The 19,864-nt window shown below is 37.0% G+C and overlaps 3 protein-coding genes across 3 annotated transcripts; 2 read left to right on the forward strand and 1 right to left on the reverse strand.

The window, feature by feature from the left end:
- Window positions 1-208: 208 nt before the first annotated feature.
- Window positions 209-13,778, forward strand: LOC142983907 (zinc finger Y-chromosomal protein 1-like). Its single transcript, XM_076131094.1, has 11 exons — window positions 209-1,265; window positions 1,677-1,784; window positions 2,264-2,382; window positions 2,720-2,783; window positions 3,235-3,425; window positions 7,895-8,100; window positions 8,789-8,905; window positions 9,440-9,652; window positions 10,144-10,242; window positions 10,869-11,091; window positions 11,553-13,778. The coding sequence occupies exons 1-11, from the start codon at window positions 1,145-1,147 to the stop codon at window positions 11,868-11,870; spliced, it is 1,779 nt and encodes a 592-aa protein (XP_075987209.1). The 5' UTR covers window positions 209-1,144; the 3' UTR covers window positions 11,871-13,778.
- Window positions 13,779-13,964: 186 nt separating this feature from the next.
- On the reverse strand, window positions 13,965-16,714 carry LOC142983932 (carbonyl reductase [NADPH] 1-like). The gene is made up of 2 exons (XM_076131144.1): window positions 15,901-16,714; window positions 13,965-15,167 (listed from the first exon to the last, which is right to left on the reverse strand). The coding sequence occupies exons 1-2, from the start codon at window positions 16,532-16,534 to the stop codon at window positions 14,956-14,958; spliced, it is 846 nt and encodes a 281-aa protein (XP_075987259.1). The 5' UTR covers window positions 16,535-16,714; the 3' UTR covers window positions 13,965-14,955.
- A 233-nt stretch (window positions 16,715-16,947) lies between these two features.
- Window positions 16,948-19,648, forward strand: LOC142983843 (carbonyl reductase [NADPH] 1-like). Its single transcript, XM_076130979.1, has 2 exons — window positions 16,948-17,690; window positions 18,893-19,648. Exons 1-2 carry the CDS (start codon window positions 17,057-17,059, stop codon window positions 19,087-19,089), a joined length of 831 nt encoding a protein of 276 aa, XP_075987094.1. The 5' UTR covers window positions 16,948-17,056; the 3' UTR covers window positions 19,090-19,648.
- The last annotated feature ends 216 nt before the right edge of the window (window positions 19,649-19,864 follow it).

Consider the following 19,864-nt stretch of genomic DNA (forward strand, 5'->3'; position numbering starts at 1 on the left):
ATTATCACGACCGCAAATAAACGGCCTCCATAAAGTTGACATTTGAAACCATCACGACTAGCCTGTGGCCACTAAAAGTAGGTGAAATGGAAATTGCGAATTAGTCCGTGACTGGCGGGGACAAGTGGATTACCCAGACTTATGTGAAAAGCGAACGATAGCCAGTGAGTGGGGGTAAGAGAAAATTGTCTGGTTGTAAGGCTTGGCAGTTGATATAGGCCGCACCTTAATAATATAATCCAAACCAAATTAATTTATAAGACACAAGTTCTTAATAAAATATACGCAGAAACATAGCCGCAACCTAGAAGTAAAAAAATTGGAATTGGTCCAGTAGTTTTCGAGTTTGCGCCTTACATTATTATAAACAAATACACACTCAGTCTATAAATAGCGTGAGCTAGATTATTGTGAAGGGAAGTGCACTGAGATGGAAAGTTAAAGTAACGATCTACATCAAATTGTAAGAAGCTATGAAATACTACTTCGCTGTTGTTGACCAGAAATTCATTATTTGGATACCGTTTAGTGAAAGTCAATGACCTTTACATCCATTTTATCCGCTTACAAGTTGAAGAACTGTCCGCGGAATAAGAACATACCGTTGTAAATTGCATTGGACATCAAGAAATATTTTTATTATTTACTGCGCTCAACCGAGATTTATTCAGTTCAACAATCGTTCTGAAACGAGATTCGCGCATCACTGATTTTGACAATTGACATGACAGAAGTATCGATTAAAAATAGTAAAAGAAAAGAATTAAAAATTATTGAATTTATTTGTTAGATTTTGGAATAATAATTGATTTTAATGGTATTGTGACCAGCCTGTGCTTTTATTTTATCGTTTTCGTGAACTATTTGGTGTTTAAATGTTCATAAATCAATAAATAACTGTAAATATTATCGCAGCGACTAGCCGGAATAAATTCGCGAATATTTATAGAATAAATACGATTAGTAGGTTAAAAATAAACATGTAGACGTTTGTGTTGTGATTTTGTGTGTAATCTGAATAAATGTGAAGTGGTTATAAGCACCGGGAAAGTGGAAAACCGTGGCAAATTAATTTTTCGGTGTCGCGTTTTTAATGCTTCATAGAATATTATTTATAACGGTGTAGAGTTAGATTAGTTAGATTATGGAGGCCGAAACAGACGTAGAAATGCCTCAGGAAATAAAATGTGAGATAGAAGATGCAGATTACGGTGAAACTTCGGAAGAAAAGCAACATTCTACTGATGTAGAGGGAGATTTGAATCGTAAGTATCTAGTTAGGTACCTACCTATTTCGTTTTATTCATTTGTTTTTCTATCTCATTGGATAGTAGTATGATCAGAATTGTAATAATGAAAGGTAATTATTTTTAAGTAACAATAGTTATACTATATCTAAATAATATAATAGTTAGTAAATGTAAGAATTTATTTCTATGCCACAATAAATTCATCACATCATTTAAGTTAGGTTGCATTACCTTTATAAGTTAAAAAATATCTCCATACCAAATTTCATGCAAATTGGTTCAGTAGTTTAAGAGTTGTTGAGTAACAGACAGACAGACAGAGTTTCTTATGCATTTATAATATAAGTTTGGAAGTATGGATATAAAAAATGGCTTGCCCCATAATAATTAAATAATAATGTTATATATAATTTGTATACATTACAGTAAAAGAAGATGAAATATGGATAAAACCGGACATAGAAGAAGAACCAGACCCTGCTCGTGATGAACAGGATATTAAAATTGAGATTGAAGTGGAGTTTGCCAAAAAGGGTACTTAATTAATGTTAAATAAATAAATCAAAATAAATAGTCACTTATTTCTGGCACGTAGACCATATCACAAAAATATTACATAAAGAATTATTATTGCTTAATACAATACAAAAAAAAGAAAATATGGATTATTATAAAGGTAGTTAAATATGTTACCAGAAATATTGGGTTTATAAGACAAATTGTATATTTTTTGTGTCCATAATTAAATAGGGGTTAAAACTGCTTAGTTTTCATTGCTTGAGAACTATTAAATCTCACAATTATTTAAAAAAGCTATAGCTAAGTGTAATTTTGACTTTACTAAATAATTGCCATTATTCAAAAAGTTGTTAAAAGTGTATCAAATTTAATCAAAATCTATTCAGTAAATTTTGCAAAGGGGCATTATAATGCACAAATATAATAACAGACTTTCACTTCTGTAGAATTGAATTTTAGTGTTATAATTAATGTAATAAAATTATTTTTATTAGATGGCGATACTCAAGACCCATCAAAGTTGCCGCTTAAGAAAAGAAAACAATCACCGGATGGACAACAAAAAGATTTGATAACTGAGAATGATATCAAAAATGAAGAGGGAAATGAAAAGGTGAGTCATTTAAAACAATATTTAATTTCTACAACTAATTATCATTTGTTCCAAGGAAAACATTGCATGCCTTAGAGTTACTTACACTATTTTTGAGGGCATGCTAAGTCCTCAACCTGCACTTACACAGTGTGGTGGACTCAAGACCTCTGTTCCCTCGATTTGGGAAGGAACACTTAGAGAACAGAGGCTTGTAATGGGTTAAGAAAAACTGTTAGTGAACAATGCAGTGTGGAAGTTATTCCAGCCATCAGCAAATAATGACTATGACTATTTGGCCCTCACAGGTGCAACAGAGTTCATTTTATATATTTTGACCAGTTCCATCTTTTTACAGGTTGAATCTGAGGCTAATAATGAAAATAATGAGCAGTCAGAGAACAATGATGATAAACCTAAAGGTAAGTATATTATATACACACGTTTGTAGCAAACACATGCTATTATAGCAGCAATACAGCATGCTATTTAGAAAATTCGAACTATGCTTAAGAATAAATAATTTGGCATCCCCTTTTAATTTGATATTATTTTAGTGTTTTATGTAAATTTTAAGAATTTTTGTTGTTTAGGTATTATTAGTCTTTAAATTACGACCTCCACGGAATGTTCTAGCACCCGCTCGCGATATTAATATTTTTTTAGTTTAATAACATTAAGGCGCGTCTTTTCCTCATGAGGATAGACACAAAAAAAAGAACCCCATTAAATTTTGCTATCACTTCTTTAAGATAAAATAAGGCTTTTCTCATGAGGGTAGGCAAAGAAAAAAAGACGTCATTTGCTCCTACCGCTACAAATAACATTTTTCAACATCATCGTTATTTACAATTGTATATTATATTTTTCTAGAAAAATGGATAATGTACTCGTACGAGATCACGAAGAACATCCAGATAGTGACGATCACGGAGGAGGAGCGCCGGGTGGAGCACACGGAGAGCATGAAGGCGCGGCGCCACATGAAGCACGTGTGTGAAGACTGCGCCGTCGGCTTCGTGCTCGAGCATGCATATCTTATGCATATGAAGATACACTCTAAGGTATGTACTGGAAACTAAATTAACACCACCACAAAAAAATCTTAGTCATATCACATATTCTTTATCTACTATATAAAAATAAGTCGGGTTTTCCTTCCTGACGCTATAACTCCAGAACGCACGAACCGATTTCCACGGTTTTGGATTCGTTGGAAAGGTCTCGAGCTCCGCGAGGTTTATAGCAAAGAAAATTCAGGAAAAAATTCAACAGAAAGGCGAAAAAACAGAGAAAATCATTTTTCTCATACAGCGCCATCTCTGATACATAGCATGTACTACATACCAATATCTCATACAGCGCCATCTCTGATACATAGCATGTACTACATACCAATATTTGTATCGTATTTCTTTTAATATTTTTATTTGACAGCTACTCATTGTAGATGGTGCCGGTGCGTGATATATTGTTTGACAGAGAATTTCATGTGAAAAAACGGTATTGTGTTCAAAAAAGTAAAAAATATAAGTTATTCGTTTCCTAACATTTTAATTGGAAACCAACAAATCAATTACGTGTATTGTTCAGATTTTTATTCGATTTCAACAGCAGGCATTTTGTCTTTAAGGTGGTAAGTTAAACTGTGTAAATTATGTGGATCGTGCATTTGAGGTTAAATTCACTACTCTGTCCATAGTCCAAAATGCCTAGAGGACGACGTGCGAACATCGGCCGCCGCACAAGACATGCAAGCCAGCAACAAGTGTATTCACAGAACTTAAGCGAAGTAAGACAAAATATAATAAGAGAAAATGCCCGATTAAGACAGCGCGTGAGCACACGAAGATCATTGGCATCATACAATCGCTTGGCATTCCAATATGATCCCACTGCGAACTACAGTAATGATGAAAATTTAGATATTGGACCAATGACGACTGTATGCCGATATTGTAATGCGTTAAAGTTTAAAAGAGAAACGGCTGGATTGTGTTGCGCAAGTGGAAAAGTCAAACTGGATCCATTACTTACACCACCACAGCCACTGAAACAATTGTTCGATGGAAGTGATCACGATTCCTACCATTTTCTTCAACACATCCTTGAATACAATAACTGCTTTCGCATGACTTCCTTTGGAGCTAATATCATTCGAGAAGGCGGCTTTATGCCGACTTGCAAGGTAAAAGATACAACACACAGAACCAATCACTCACACTAACAAAATGAATTGCAACAATAAAAACTACATATACACCAAACACTACACCATCACACGATCAGAAGTTACACCGTATTCTTCAACAAATGATTGTTTGCAATTACAGATACAAGGACAAATATATCATTTGCATGGTTCAATGGTGCCATCACCGGATGAGCCGCATCAATTTCTGCAAATATATTTTATTTCGTCGATGGTGGATCAGCTGAATGTGCGTTGCAATATACAGGGAACACAACAGTTAAAGAGACGAATTATAGAACAGTTGCAAGCATTTTTTCACGCTAATAACGCTGTGGTTAATATGTTCAAAACAGCATTGGAACAAATGCCATCGGATACGCACAAATTTGTCATAAGAGCGGATTGTACCCCAACAGGTGAACACGTGCGAAGATTCAATGCACCCACCGTTAATGATGTTGCTGCAATTATTGTTGGCGATCCAACTAAATCGCGAGACATTGTCGTTCAGCGAAGAAGCAATATCATGCATCGTGTAAACGAGACACATCGTTTGTACGATGCGTTACAATATCCAATCATTTATTGGCAAGGGCAAGACGGATACGACATCACGTTGAAGATGGTCGATCCAATTACAGGTAAAATATTCACACACTAATTATATTGCTATTATTGGTTTCTATTAACAATTCATTTAATTTTGCATTTTCAGGTGTATCAACGAATAAAAATCTAAGCGCAATGAATTACTATGCGTATCGTTTGATGATTCGTACACATGAGGAGAATGTCATTCTGAAGTGCCGTCGGCTATTCCAGCAATTCGCTGTCGACATGTATGTCAAAGTCGAGACCGAACGTTTAGCGTTCATCCGATACAATCAGGCAAAGCTACGATCTGAGGACTATATACACTTGCGTGATGCTATTCATTCAGATGGCGATGTTCAGAATGTTGGACGTCTGACGATTCTTCCATCATCATATATCGGAAGCCCACGCCACATGCACGAATACGCTCAAGACGCTATGACGTACGTGCGAAATTATGGAACTCCGGATTTGTTTATTACGTTCACTTGCAATCCGAAGTGGATGGAAATTGAACGTGAGATGGAACCGGGACAAAAACCGCAAGATCGCCATGACATAATCGCCAGAGTATTTCAGCAAAAACTCAAGGTTATGATGGATGTGCTTACTAAGTATCGAGTTTTTGGTGACACACGTTGTTATATGTACTCGGTGGAATGGCAGAAGCGTGGACTACCGCATGCTCATATCCTAATTTGGTTGCTGAACAAATTACATTCAAATGAAGTGGATGACATCATATCAGCTGAAATTCCTGATCCAGTCACTGATCCCCATCTACACGACATTGTGACGACGCAGATGGTGCATGGACCGTGCGGTGCTTTGAATCCATTATCGCCTTGCATGGCTGATGGAAAGTGCACAAAACGATATCCGCGACCGTTAGTTGCTGAAACAGTCACAGGGCACGATGGATATCCAGTTTATCGTCGGCGTTCAAAAGAAGATAATGGTCGAACTATTAAAGTCAAAGTTCAAAATCAAGAGATTAAGATCGGAAATGAATTCATTGTACCATATTGCCCGCTGCTATCACGAATTTTCGAAACACATGCAAACGTTGAGAGTTGTCATTCGGCCAAATCAATCAAATATTTGTGCAAGTACGTCACAAAAGGCAGCGACATGGCTGTGTTTGGTATTGCGTCGGAAAATGCGAATGACGAAATCAGCAACTTCCAAATGGGCAGATACGTCAGTACTAATGAAGCACTGTGGCGATTATTGTCATTTCAAATTCATGAAAGATATCCCACAGTTGTACATTTAGCAGTGCATTTGGAAAATGGCCAAAGAGTTTACTTCACTGAGGCTAATGCCGCACAACGAGCTGAGAGACCACCATCGACAACATTGACTAGCTTCTTTTCAATGTGTGAAACAGATCCATTCGCAGCGACGCTGATGTACGTTGAAATGCCCAAGTATTACACTTGGAATCAATCAACAAAGAAATTCCAACGTCGCAAACAAGGCACCCCAGTTCCAGATTGGCCACAGGTGTTTTCCTCTGATGCACTAGGTCGTATGTATACTGTTCATCCTAGAAATGATGAATGTTTTTATTTGCAACTGCTGTTGGTAAATGTACGTGGAACGTGGCCACCAATGCCAAACATATCGAGAAGCATGTCAACTATTGGGTTTGCTGGAGAACGATTCTCATTGGGATTTAACACTTGCCGATTCAGTTGTTTCATCAAATGCGTACCAAATACGAACGCTGTTCGCAATTATCATCACCACATGTTTTCCTTCACAACCAATGCAGTTATGGAACAAATACAAAGACGACATATGTGAAGATATCTTGCATCGTTTGCGCATTCAAACGAATAATCCTGACATGCAAATAACCGATGAAATCTACAATGAAGGATTGATTCTGATTGAGGATCAATGCTTGACTATTGCAAACAAGCTACTGATTGAAGTAGGAATGATTGCGCCAAATCGATCGATGCACGATGCATTCAACCAAGAATTAAATCGAGAGCTGCAATACAATGTTGATACATTTCAGGAATTTGTTCAAAATAATGTGCCGTTACTGAATGAACAGCAAAAACAAGTATACGAAACATTAATACAAGCGGTGGACAATAATACTGGTGGTCTATTCTTCCTGGACGCACCTGGAGGGACAGGGAAAACATTTGTCATTTCATTGATTTTGGCCACTATTCGATCAAGATGTGACATAGCTTTGGCGTTAGCATCATCTGGAATTGCGGCGACTCTTCTAGATGGCGGTCGTACTGCACATTCTGCGCTTCATCTCTTAATCACAAAACGAAATGTTACATAAAACGAAGCCATTTGGTGGCGAAACGGAGTTTGCCGGGTTTGCTAGTGAAATATAAAAAACGCTACAAATACGGTGTAGTGTCGTCATAGTTTAGTATTTTCGTTGGTATCTAAGGAGTGCTTAATAAAATGTTTCAGTTTAATACTTTAATTTTCAAAATTATTTACGAACAAAAATTACAGGGCATGAGCTTTTTACATATGACAAGCAAAGCACAAGTTTAATAATAATTATTCCTTAACCTAGTCAACTACCTACCCAATTTACAATTTCAAAGAAGAATATACATTCTAGAGCGACGCAGTAAGTAAGTCGAGGGTAAATCTTAGTTTTTGTTGTTGCTTGAAGTGATAGCGATTGGGGAAATCAGGCTTGAACTTAGTGAAGGAATAAATCGTCATATTTTCAGATGCTTTATATTTAATTCCTAGGAGTCCGGCGATCACGAATGCGACCTATGCCACACATACCTGAAGTCAGCGGACATGTTGTACCGGCACAAGCTGCGCCACTACCGGCGCTACCGCTGCCTGCTGTGCTGGACGCGCTTCAAGGACAAGGACACGGCCGCCTGCCACGTCATGACCGACCATGTGGGGACTGCCTTCGACTGTGACTACTGCGGCAAGGGGTTCAAGTAAGTGCTCACTAGTTGCGTTATGCAGTCGTGATTTTAAACCCAAGTCTTGCTGGCAATTGTTCAGTAATGTCATGCTTTCGTACTTTTATTCTATTATCCATTTATTCCATATTCTAATCCATATTAATATTACTGAAGTTTCAGTAATAGCCGAGTGGTCAAACGTCAAACTCAAATCTACATTTCTCACGCTACTAGTCAACGGTTCGAACCCGAGGCAACACACGATGTAAAGATATTCGAAGTTATGTGTGTACTAGAGGCCACTCGCGACTTCGTCCGCGTGGAAACCCTTCCCGTAAATCCTAATCCCTCGGGATAAAAAGTAGCCCATGTGTTATTCGGGGTCTTCAGCTACCTACATAGTCTACATACCAAATTTCATCCTAGTCGATTCAGTAGTATTTGCGTGAAAGACTAACAAACATCCATACATACTCACAAACTTTCGAATTTATAATATTAGTGTGTGTTTTTAATCATTATCTTTTCTTATTCCTGTCTTGGAAAATGCCGTGATGAAAACTTACAAGTCTTAAGTTTATACACACTTTTTATATAGGAACGCATAGTCCTAAACCTGCACTTGGCCAGCGTGGTGGACTCAAGGCTTTCCTCCCTCGATCCTGGAAGAGACTCTAGTCCAGCAGTGGAACAGTAATAATTAAGTTTAATTTATTATCAGACGGCCGCAGTACTTGAAGCGTCACGTAGAGCAACACCACACGAAGCCACATCGGCTGGAGTGTGCCGTGTGCTTCCGAGTCTTCCACGAGAGAGGCTGGTACCGATCTCATATTAGGTAAGTTACCCTAGCAAAATGCCTGATGAAATTTTAATACACTTTGAGAAACGCCATATTTACTCGAAAACTATCTAAAAAGGTTAAGTATCGATCTCCGCCCCCGAATGAATTTGTGTAATTCATGTTTCTTGTCTTAAGAAATGTTTCCTTTTATTGTCAAGGTCAACTTTTCTTTTTTAGGGTTTCGTAATCCGTACCCAAAGGGTAAAAACAGAACCCTATTCCTAAGCCTCCGCTGTCTGTCTGTCCGTCTGGCTACTAGGTTCTCATAAACCAATATAGCTAGGAAGTAAAAAAAAATGCTAATGGAGATCCCCATTCCATGAACATGTTTTGGTACGGGACTCTTTGTACCTACGTGATTCAGACTCGCAATTGAGGGTGGTTGTTAAATCCAAAGTATTCTACTGAAGAGTAAAGACATAATTTAATGCCTTTTAAATTGTAACTATTTTCTGTTCCGAATTCAACATTCAGCTGGCCTGTTTTAGTTTACCATTTATCTAAAAAAACATATTTTTTTCCCCCCAGAACCCACAACGAAGAAATACGCAACAGCACAATCCGTGTGCCTGCAAACTGCGACATATGTTCACGATCGTTTAAAAGCAAGGCGAGTCTCAAGCGACATCTGGCGACACACGACGCTGAACACGTTGAGTGCGACATTTGCTTCGACAAGTTTAAGAACACACATGCCTTGGGACAACACTATCTGAATGTGCATAATGAGAAATATGACGGGTGAGTTTTCTTTGCGAAATTTTAGCGTGCGATTTTGTTATATTTTGCGGTAATGTAGCATATTTTGCTACCTTGTAGCAAGTTTTATGAGTTTGTAGCTTCATTAAAGTTGCTAAACTGTAGCAAGTTTTGTGACTTTGTAGATTGATTAGCCACATTGATGTATGCTTTGCTACACTGTAGCATGCTTTGCTACGATGTTGCATATATAGCGTCATTGCAACATGTTTAATTTTGTTATAGCATGATGAATAAATGCGTGTTCGAATTGAGTATGCGTTGCTACATTGTAGCTAGGTTTTTTGTTGCAATTTTGTATATTCGACGACATTGTTATAATATGTTATGCTGCAGGTACACATATTTTCTTTCTTCATTTTATGTAATTTTATGATTGAATTCCAAATTCTCCAATAAAATGGTTTGACAGTAGAAATCCGCTGTATTTTGTTTATTATAATAATAGGTACTTATTAATTTTTATATTTCAGGGCACCAGAAGTGACGTGTAAGATTTGTCTGCGTGTATGTGCGACCCGCGCGATGCTCAAGCGACATACGCGCAGAATGCACAGCGATAGAACTAAGAAGTATGTATATTGTATCTATTTATTATTCATTAGTTAGTCATTTTTATTATGTAGGTACAGTAAAATATGTGTTTTTTAATTAAGTTATAGACTTTTAGTTCCAGAGTTTTATTAGAGTTGCATTTTTAAAGGATGCAATGTAATTTTTTCATGTGGAGGGCCAGTCAAAAGCTTGAGTTCATGTTTATGGGATAGCCACTCTTGTTTCGTAGCCCCGGTTCCATTTCCCAAGACGGTGGCCTAAAAAATGAACATTTTAATGGATTATAACTTAATATGATTTGTTAGCAGTGTTATCAATATAATTTAATGATTTTTCTGTCGATAAACGTACAAGGGGAAGTAATATATTGTTGCGTTTATGCAGTTGTATGCAGTTCTCGGTTGAATTTCAAATAACTTAAATCCGACATTTCTTTTCTTTTTATCTTTATCGTATGTAATATTATTTAAGCCGCCTTAAGGCTTTTGGCGGGGCTTAACGACTTTTATCTTAATAGACAACAATCGATGCTTTTTACGTGCCCTCCGAAGCGTGACTTTTAACGTGCCCTCCGAAGCACGACATTTTTTTTAAAACATTTTGGATTTGGCAAATAAACGAGGCATCCGTGCTTATTCTCTAGCTACCAGTGCGACCACTGCAGCCGCTACTACCTGACGAAGGGCGAGGTGCGCGCGCACATCACGTGGTCGCACCTCCCCCCCGGGGTCAGGGGCGGGCACGCGTGCGCCTGCGGGAGACAGTTCCGCACGCGCGCGCTGCTGCGGGAGCACGCGGCCAGGCACCACGAGCACGTGCCGCCCGCCAGGAACCACGCCTGCGACCTGTGCGGGAAAGCCTTCTCGGTAACTACTCGCACAATTTTATATTTGACTATAGCTGTACCCTACTTGCCCTTCCAATAATAAATTTACTACATTTCAAAATCTCAAAAATAGGATATTGTTGGTTCCCCCTCTTTCCATCAAGAAATTAAGTGTTTGTGCCCCCTTTTAAAATGAATAGATTACCCCTGTCACGAAAGTATAATAGTAAAGTCCGAAATTGCATTAAACGAACGCACGCGGACAGATTCCGTGAGATCGCAATGGAACACGTCGCGGGGATCGAATTATTATTATTACCCAGCGTTACCAGTTCAAGGCGCTAACCACGCTGCGGACACCGAATCCCGCGACGGGTCCGACGCTCTACGCAATTTCAGACCAAATACTACTCCCTGGAATCTTAAGACTATACACATTCATACCAATCCTCATAACATTTTTAATCACACCTACTAAACTAATATTTCATTCTTTTCCAGAATAAACAAGTACTAAACCGCCACAAGAAGAGCCATTCCAACGAGATGTACCCGTGCAACGAATGTGGCTTACTATTTAAAACACAGCCATACGTCAAAGTGCACTATCAAATCAAACACCTCAACATGACTCGGGCTCAGATCAACGCTCAAAGGAAACTCAATAAGAACAAAATACCACAGAACAACTTACATACAGGCCCGAAAACAAATGATATTGATCCTTTAGCCATTGAAGATAAAGTCCAAATTAAATTGGAGAAGGAAGATGTGCAAGTACCCTTGTTTCAAACTTTTAATGGTGTTGATAGGAATTGATCGTTTAGGTCTGTTTTAGCAATATGAGGTTGCAGAAAAGGAAATCTAGGTCTTAGAAAAAAACTTTGAACGTAGTATGGAATTGAAGGCGCACTTAAATATAAAATAATCTTACTACGGATTATAATTATAATGTTATAGAACTCCTTTTAGAGTAAAAGCTTATCCTGCCATTTGTAAGTTCTGAAAATAACCACAATTGGACCCTTTGATCGCGATTAGATCACCATTGTCCTGAGTTACAAAGCAGAAAGGTGGCGAGACTAATATTTTTTCACAATCTACCAGGCGTAATAAAAGTACCTACCTACTATGCAGTTTGCCATCCGGGTAACTGCAACCGCAACTGCGTTTTGTGGTTAGTCGGCTGTCCGACCGCAACATCCCATTTAGGTATCTATGGAATTTTTAAAAGGACATCAAAATTTTGGTGGCTTCTTTCATTCCATGGCATTATGGTTAACATCATCACGCCCTGAAATGTCCAAAAAAAATGACACGTGTTTTTTTCCCAAATTGCATATTGCTTGGACAATGATTGACAATGATCGAATTAGCGTTGAATAGGTTTTATATGTCAGCTACAAAACTGCCAAACCATTTAAAGCAATAATTCATTAGTTTATAATTTCTAATATATAATATTAGAAACATAGTATGTTGTACGTAGTTGATGTAGTTATCTTTGAAAGATGTATCTATGTGGAATGAGGACGCGAAATGACTGAATCAAAAGTGATGGAAAACATTTTGTTGGGAAGGCAAAGTTGGAGAATTGATATTAATAATTGTTGTAACTAGGTGTGTGCGTCTGGATGTTTAGATAATTTATTTACTTAGATATTTATACGCTTACTGATAAAATTCGTGTAAGCTGATTAGTTATACCTACATTCACTTTCAATCAGTTTTGAAACTAGGTATTTGACTGCCCCCATGACGAAGTGGTTTAGGTCGCCACGCCGAAACCATTGCATCGGGAGGTCGTGAGTTCGATTCCCACACGGGGCAATTATTATTTGCGCGATCCACAAATAATTGTTTCGGGTATGTTTGTGCTTTGAGTCCCTTGTTTGTATGTTTGTAAAAGTCTTCACGACACAAGAGCAATTCTTAGTGCGGGAGTTGTCTTTTTTATAATAAACAAAAACAAAATTAGTGATAAAAACAAAACACTATATAACTAATTAGAGCTTACACGACGTTTATTATAAGGGCAATTAGGCATAGACCATGACAGTTAGGATGGAAAAGAATGTATCTATATAATATTTGTAGTTTCAAGTGCTTCCGTGAATAATATATTGCACTGCCAAATTTCATACCGTTTAGTCGAAGAAGCATAGCAGACTAACTTATCATAGTTAGATTCTATCACCTGTAGCTCTACTACTATCGACTACCGACAACCGACCTGTCATCGAGTAATTTTGTATGAAAATCTGATCAGCGCCTCTGACGGGCGTCGTAGGAAATGTTTTGGCAGTACATTCTAAAAGTCAAAATTTCGATAGAATCGAGGTACGGGTAAGTATTTTTTTTGCATTTTTGACATTTTGTTGTCATTGGCTAGAGAATCGAAAGACGAAACTGAAATTTGTCTCTCCCGAGAAGTTGCTAAAAATGACTTACGTGATGATAGAACTTAAACGATGATATAGAGTTATGTTCAATATCAGCAGTAATTCGTAATTTTAAAGAAGTGTTATTTATTTTTTGTATTTTTTAGTCAAAATGTTATTTTTATTCGAAAAGAAGTTATTTATTAAAATATCCAGACAATCACTAGTTAGCAGAATAGGTTCCTATTTAGTATTCGGTAGAGAATTATTTATTTTAATTTATTTATTTGTTGTACATAACGATCTCGGAGATGTTTTGTGTTTTTAAATAAATTATTAAAAATTGTATTGTTGTTTGTTTTTTTTGTTACACGACTGTTATGCCTGAATGTGTAATCAGAAGAGTATATAAAAACTTTTCCTCAATTCGGGAATCGAATCCAGTCTCATGATCTTTAGTGGAATGTGGTATTAACACGATTTATTTATCATTTTGAAAAATCTGGGTAAATTCAATAAATAATAAAACAAATTCATAAAATCTAACTTTATTATTACTTGTTAGTAACAAGTGCAAAGGAATATTATATAAGTACTTATACATAAAAACTATTAAATAGATATTTAATATGAAGACAATTGTTTATGAACACTTTTACATATACCTACATAATTGAATGAGGTAGATTGTAGAGGTATTTTGTTAGTCTTGTTTAAATCATCTCTGAAACTACTTGTCCATTAATGATAACATTTTTGTACTTCAAAACCTTTTTCTTAGGGAGTGTCCATTAATCGCGTGATGCTCGAAAGATGGGAGGCTCAACACATAATTAATGGTTAACCCCTTATGAGAATCTTACAGGTTATTTTGACATTCAATATAATTATAATATTGGAAGTAATTTGTCATGGAAGATCTCTTTGATGGAAGATGAATTTTAACGTGAACCACGTCGCGGCGGAAGCTCGTATTAATATAATCACACTGAAAATACACACATACATAGGCGGACCTAATGCCTAGGGCATATCAAACTAGCAAAATTTAACATAATAATATAGACTATGTCAGATTACTGATGAATTTTATTCAAGAACCACACTGCAGGGATTTTTTATCTATCACTCAGACTGCATTAAAAAAGATAAGAATATTTTTTCTCTCAGCAAGTACTTATGTACCATCCAACTTAACATGTTAACACTCAAGAGTCTTGAAGATCTGGGATATTTGTCATCTGAACATAGTCTTATTAAAGGTTAAGTACAAAAACAAGCAAAAAAAAGCAATAATACTTAAACCTACACGCTATAACAGAGGTAGCCAACCGCTACATTGTGGAAATAATCAAATCAAAATGAAAAAAACTAGTATACGTAGATACTAAATCTATCAGCTTATAACCATACATCTTAGGAATAAAAGTTGGCCGCCTCTGCTTAGGCCTGAATTCCTCTGGATTCAGATAGATGAATTCCAGAGGAATTCAGGCCTAAAACAATGCAAGATCTTGCATTATTTATGTAGCCTTAATGTAAGGTTCTTCGGGCCTAACTCCGTCCCAGTCAACCACCTCCTTGTTGTACCACACGAACTTCCCGCGCACAGAGTCATCGGCATCAAGTGCAAGGAATAACGGTGCTTGGGCCCCTTGGTCGGTGGTCAACGGACCCTTGTGTGATGTCATGTCGGTGTCCACATAGCCAGGGTGGACGGAGTTCACTTTGATGTCTGTGGGCAAAGAAATTAATATACTTAATTATATTATAATTTTTTAATGTGTGGTTGGTGGTCAACCTAGAGTCAAAGTTGTGTTATCTTAGTAGACCAGGACAGGCACTGATTGTTTATCAACTAGTGAATACAACTGGCTATGAGTGCCTCTAACACTTATGCTAGTCTATTTCTAATTAATTATTTAGCATGTCTGGTGAAGTAAAGCCTCATTCAAAAATAGACTAGACAAATATTTATTTAATGAAGGATTACAGCATTTTGAATTACCAGGATACAAACATTAACCAGTTTTATACAACTGCATGCCTGCTAATAAATAATAAATAAATAAATTCTCTATTGTAAGCAAAGATCAGTGCCCAATGATAGACGGACTGTATTTAGGTAGATCTTGTCTAACTTGTTCATGATCTAGTGCCCTTGTCTAGTCACTTATGAATATAATTAAACAAATATAAAACAATGCAAGGTTTAAAGTGTGTGTACTCAAGATAATATTGTTTATCTGCAAAGTTGTAAAAATGTATAATGATGTGTTGTCTAATGTGTGAGGCAGTGAGAGGGCACTTAAACATTATTGGAAGTTCTATTCTATTCTAATAGTAATCTTATAGGGCTGTAGATGTTTCTTTGCAATTAGGTATATGGACAATATTTATTCCAATAAGATCTTTCAGGCTTTCAAGCTGTTCTTGAGACTACAAAATGGAACTGTTAATATCCTTACCTCTGTCATTGAGAAGTCTCTGTTGAATGTTAGACAGCGCCGCCACTCCGACTTTAGACACAGAGTACGACGAGTGACCCCAATCTTCAAGCTGGGTGCCTTCCTTAGCAGCATCCACATACTGCTGCATCAGCTTGTTCAGCTCCGCCACCGTCAGCTTCTCATCCTTCAGCTTGTTCCTCAGTTCCTTACTCGGAATATTACTCAAGTGACCCAAAGAACTCGACAAGTTAACCACTCGCGCGCCATTTTTCAATATCGGGAACAAAATGTCGCACGTAGTCAATAAAGAGAAGTAGTTTATACGCAGTGTTTCCTCTGCTTGCACGGCCACAGGCTCAGTAGCTGCATGTTTGAACGCAATGGCGGCGTTATTCACCAAAATATCAATCCCATCGTATTTACTCTTGATGTAGTCGCGGAAAGCTTCAATACTCTCCTTTACAGTCACGTCTAGTTGGTGATACTCCGGTTTCAGCCCCTCCTTGTTCAGTTCTTCAGCTGCCTTCTGCCCGCGGCCAACATCTCTCGATGTAAGATAAACTACACCATCGAAACGCTTGCAAAGTCCCCTGACTATAGCAAAACCGATTCCCTTATTTGCTCCTGTTACTACTGCGACTTTCGGAGCCATGGTTCAGTTAAAAATGATTACGCAGTTACGCAATATTCAAACTGGTTCAGACAAGGAAGTAACAGAAATTATGTTGTGTGGTAGGTAATTTGAGATCGATATTAATTTTGAATTAATGTGCCAAAACGACAAAAACAAAACGGCGCGCCCGTTGCATGGCCTTGTGTTTGACATCTGCGACCTTGAGACAGGAATACACTAATCCGATCCGATTAGGTCGAACTATGTTAAACCAAATATTATTATTTTTTATCATCATTAACGCGTTTGTGATTGTTACCTACTTTTCTAATATGTAATTTCCCTTTGAATATTAGATTAAGGTAGTTCATATTTTTTATACTGATTTGTAATAATCGGCAACATATGAAGCGTAAAACGAAACAAACCAAATGTCAAGCCCTTATCAAAATGACAGATTGATTTTCTGTAGTCGTCTGAATTGACATTCATTTTTGTTTCAAAACTTTCCTTTACTGTACGTGTGTTATTTTTGCATTTTCTATCGTAATTTCGTTTAAAATGGCTCCTAAAGTCGCAGTGGTTACAGGATCTAATAAAGGCATTGGTTTTGCAATAGTCAGGGGACTTTGTAAGCGTTTTGAGGGCGTAGTTTATCTTACATCAAGAGACGTCGGCCGCGGTAAAAAGGCGGTTGAAGATCTTAACAAAGAGGGCCTTAAACCGCAGTATCATCAACTAGACGTGACAGATAAGAAAAGTCTGGAAACTTTCCGCGACTACATCAAGAGTAAATACGAAGGGATTGATATTTTGGTGAATAATGCCGCCATTGCTTTTAAAAGCGCGGCACCGGAGCCGACATCTGTGCAAGCGAAAGAAACTTTGTTTGTAAATTACTTCTCTTTGGTTTCTACATGCGAGACTCTGTTTCCTTTATTGAAAAATGGCGCAAGAGTGGTCAACATTTCTAGTTCTTGCGGCCGTTTGAAGCTTATACCGAGTAAAGAATTGAGAGATAAACTTAAAGACGAGAAACTGACAGTTCCAGAACTGTCCAAACTGATGCAGCAGTATGTAGATGCTGCACAGGCCGGTACTCATGCCGCGGAGTGGGGCAACTCCTCATATGTGGTGTCTAAAGTTGGTGTCACTGCTCTTACTAATATTCAACAGAGAATGTTGAACAGTCGAGGTGAGTTGTTTTATCAGTTTACAAACAAACTATAATCATAACTCGGGCGATTTGGTAACTATATTTATACATTTTTTTATCTGTTATGTAAAGATCACAAACTGAGTGTAGATTACATACCTACCTAGTAACAAATATAAAAGATGAGAAAAAGTCAATTTTATTGAAAATCCATTTCTGTTTAAATTTTTGTCTAAGATTCAACATATCTGAAGTCCTTGGAAATGAGAAATTCACATCTAAATACACAAAACCACACTTATTATTCCTGAGCAGCTATTAAGATAAAACAATTAAGTTCCCTATCCATACTAATATTATAAATTCGAAAGTAACTCTGTCTGTCTGTCTGTCTGTCTGTCTGTCTGCTACTCAATCACGCCTAAACTACTGAACCAATTTGCATGAAATTTTGTGTGGAGATATTTTGATACCCGAGAAAGGACATAGGCTACTTTTTACCCCGTGAAAATGACGCATTTCCCGGGAAAATTCAAGTGAAGTCAAGAAGTCGCGAATAATCAATATTATGATGACATTGAAATAACAAAAATCCGTTGTCATGGCAACTGTTTTAATGGCGGATATGCCTTAGCGCGACTTCGTTATATTAAGAGATATAAATAATTATGAGAATATTTTTCGTGAAAAAAAGCATATTATGTTGTTAAGGAATAATTAAGCTATGTATTAGTAAAAAAAATCGTGAAATAATTCAGTAGTTTTAGAGAAAACCCCACAAACGTATCATACAAAGTTTTATTAACTTAAATGCAACATTCTTTAACGAGCTGTGTTAAACAACTGTCGGACATGTCATTCCTCATGATTGTTTCTTCCAAACTACCTTCACACAAGAACTATTGAAAATCTTTGATGAAATTTGGTAGACAGATCCTACTAATATTATAAAACCAGACACAAAACAATTATTTGTGGATCGCACAAATAATCTATACTTATATTATAAAGCTAGAAATTAAGGGTCCGATTTGAAAAATTATTTCAATGTTAGATAGCCCGTTTATCGAGGTTATATATCATCAAGCTACGACCAATAGAAGCAGAGTACCAGAAAAACTGTTACAAAAACGGGGAAAATTATGACCCATTCTCTCTTATGTGACGCAAGCGAAGTTGCGCGGGTCAGCTAGTGTGATTATAAGTTATTCAAATTACTAAACTGTAATCATATCCCACAGATATCAAAGTGAACTCCGTGCACCCTGGCTATGTGGACACAGACATGTCTTCACACAAAGGCCCCCTGTCCATTGACGAAGGTGCCGCCGCTCCACTGTTCCTGGCTTTAGATGCCGATGACTCTGTTCGAGGGAGGTATGTGTGGTATAACAAGGAGATTGTCCAATGGGACGGAGAGAAGCCTGCTGAGCCTTGAAAGTATTGAAGTTAATTAGTCAACCAATGAACTTCATACTGTCAAAGACTGAAAAAATATTTCAAATTTTGATAACCAAGTCTTATCGAGGTGTATCAGACTGCTATAACTTGGGTAACCAGGTTGTGGACCTTCTATAGGCAACTGCTCCATGTAAAATACAGGAATTTAGCTGCATCCAGTGAAATTGGAAGCCAACCACAACATAGTTGGAAGCAAGGCTAGGCTAATGATGTATGAATGATATGGGTTGACTATTAAGTTAATAATATTAAGCTTAATTTCTTTTTTATTCGTTTTAAAACAGTTTTACAAATCATTTATTATTGTAGTGTTCTATTATTATGTAAGGGTATTAAGGGCATGTAAAAGGTGATATCAAGCCACTGAAGGATAGTAACCGTTATCAATGCACAAATATGTAAACACTTCAATTGAATTGGATAATGTGATAAAATTGCACTTGATACTAAAAGCCTGTAAGTAATTAAGTATTAATTGTAAGCGTATTGTACTTGTTGGTTTTATATTTGAAAATTATAATAAATCTATTTTACTATTTCTTGTTTAAATTGTTATCTTTAAATAAAAAATCTTTATCATATGTACATATTAGGCTTGTTGAAGCTTAGGTGGAGGTGTATGAAATATAACCACATTTCGCCACTAACAATGGTAGTCCTATGTAGTATGGTGCAAGCCTATTGCCATAGGGCATGTTATTAGACTACAGAATACCATTGAGAAGATTTTTTTTAAAAAGGCCAAATAACTC

The sequence above is a fragment of the Anticarsia gemmatalis genome, chromosome 25, assembly GCF_050436995.1.
Source record: "Anticarsia gemmatalis isolate Benzon Research Colony breed Stoneville strain chromosome 25, ilAntGemm2 primary, whole genome shotgun sequence".
NCBI classification, from domain to species: Eukaryota; Metazoa; Arthropoda; class Insecta; order Lepidoptera; family Erebidae; genus Anticarsia; species Anticarsia gemmatalis.

What these genes read in the sequence shown, in the direction of transcription:
- LOC142983907 (XM_076131094.1), top strand. Translation starts at nt 1,145, where the DNA reads ATGGAGGCCGAAACAGACGTAGAAATGCCTCAGGAAATAAAATGTGAG. An exon ending in ATGAAGAGGGAAATGAAAAG is followed by an intron (nt 2,383 to 2,719) that starts GTGAGTCATTTA and finishes ATCTTTTTACAG; the next exon opens with GTTGAATCTGAGGCTAATAA. An exon ending in CATAATGAGAAATATGACGG is followed by an intron (nt 9,653 to 10,143) that starts GTGAGTTTTCTT and finishes TTTATATTTCAG; the next exon opens with GGCACCAGAAGTGACGTGTA.
- LOC142983932 (XM_076131144.1), bottom strand. Translation starts at nt 16,534, where the DNA reads ATGGCTCCGAAAGTCGCAGTAGTAACAGGAGCAAATAAGGGAATCGGT. An exon ending in GAGACTTCTCAATGACAGAG is followed by an intron (nt 15,168 to 15,900) that starts GTAAGGATATTA and finishes CTTTGCCCACAG; the next exon opens with ACATCAAAGTGAACTCCGTC.
- LOC142983843 (XM_076130979.1), top strand. Translation starts at nt 17,057, where the DNA reads ATGGCTCCTAAAGTCGCAGTGGTTACAGGATCTAATAAAGGCATTGGT. An exon ending in GAGAATGTTGAACAGTCGAG is followed by an intron (nt 17,691 to 18,892) that starts GTGAGTTGTTTT and finishes CATATCCCACAG; the next exon opens with ATATCAAAGTGAACTCCGTG.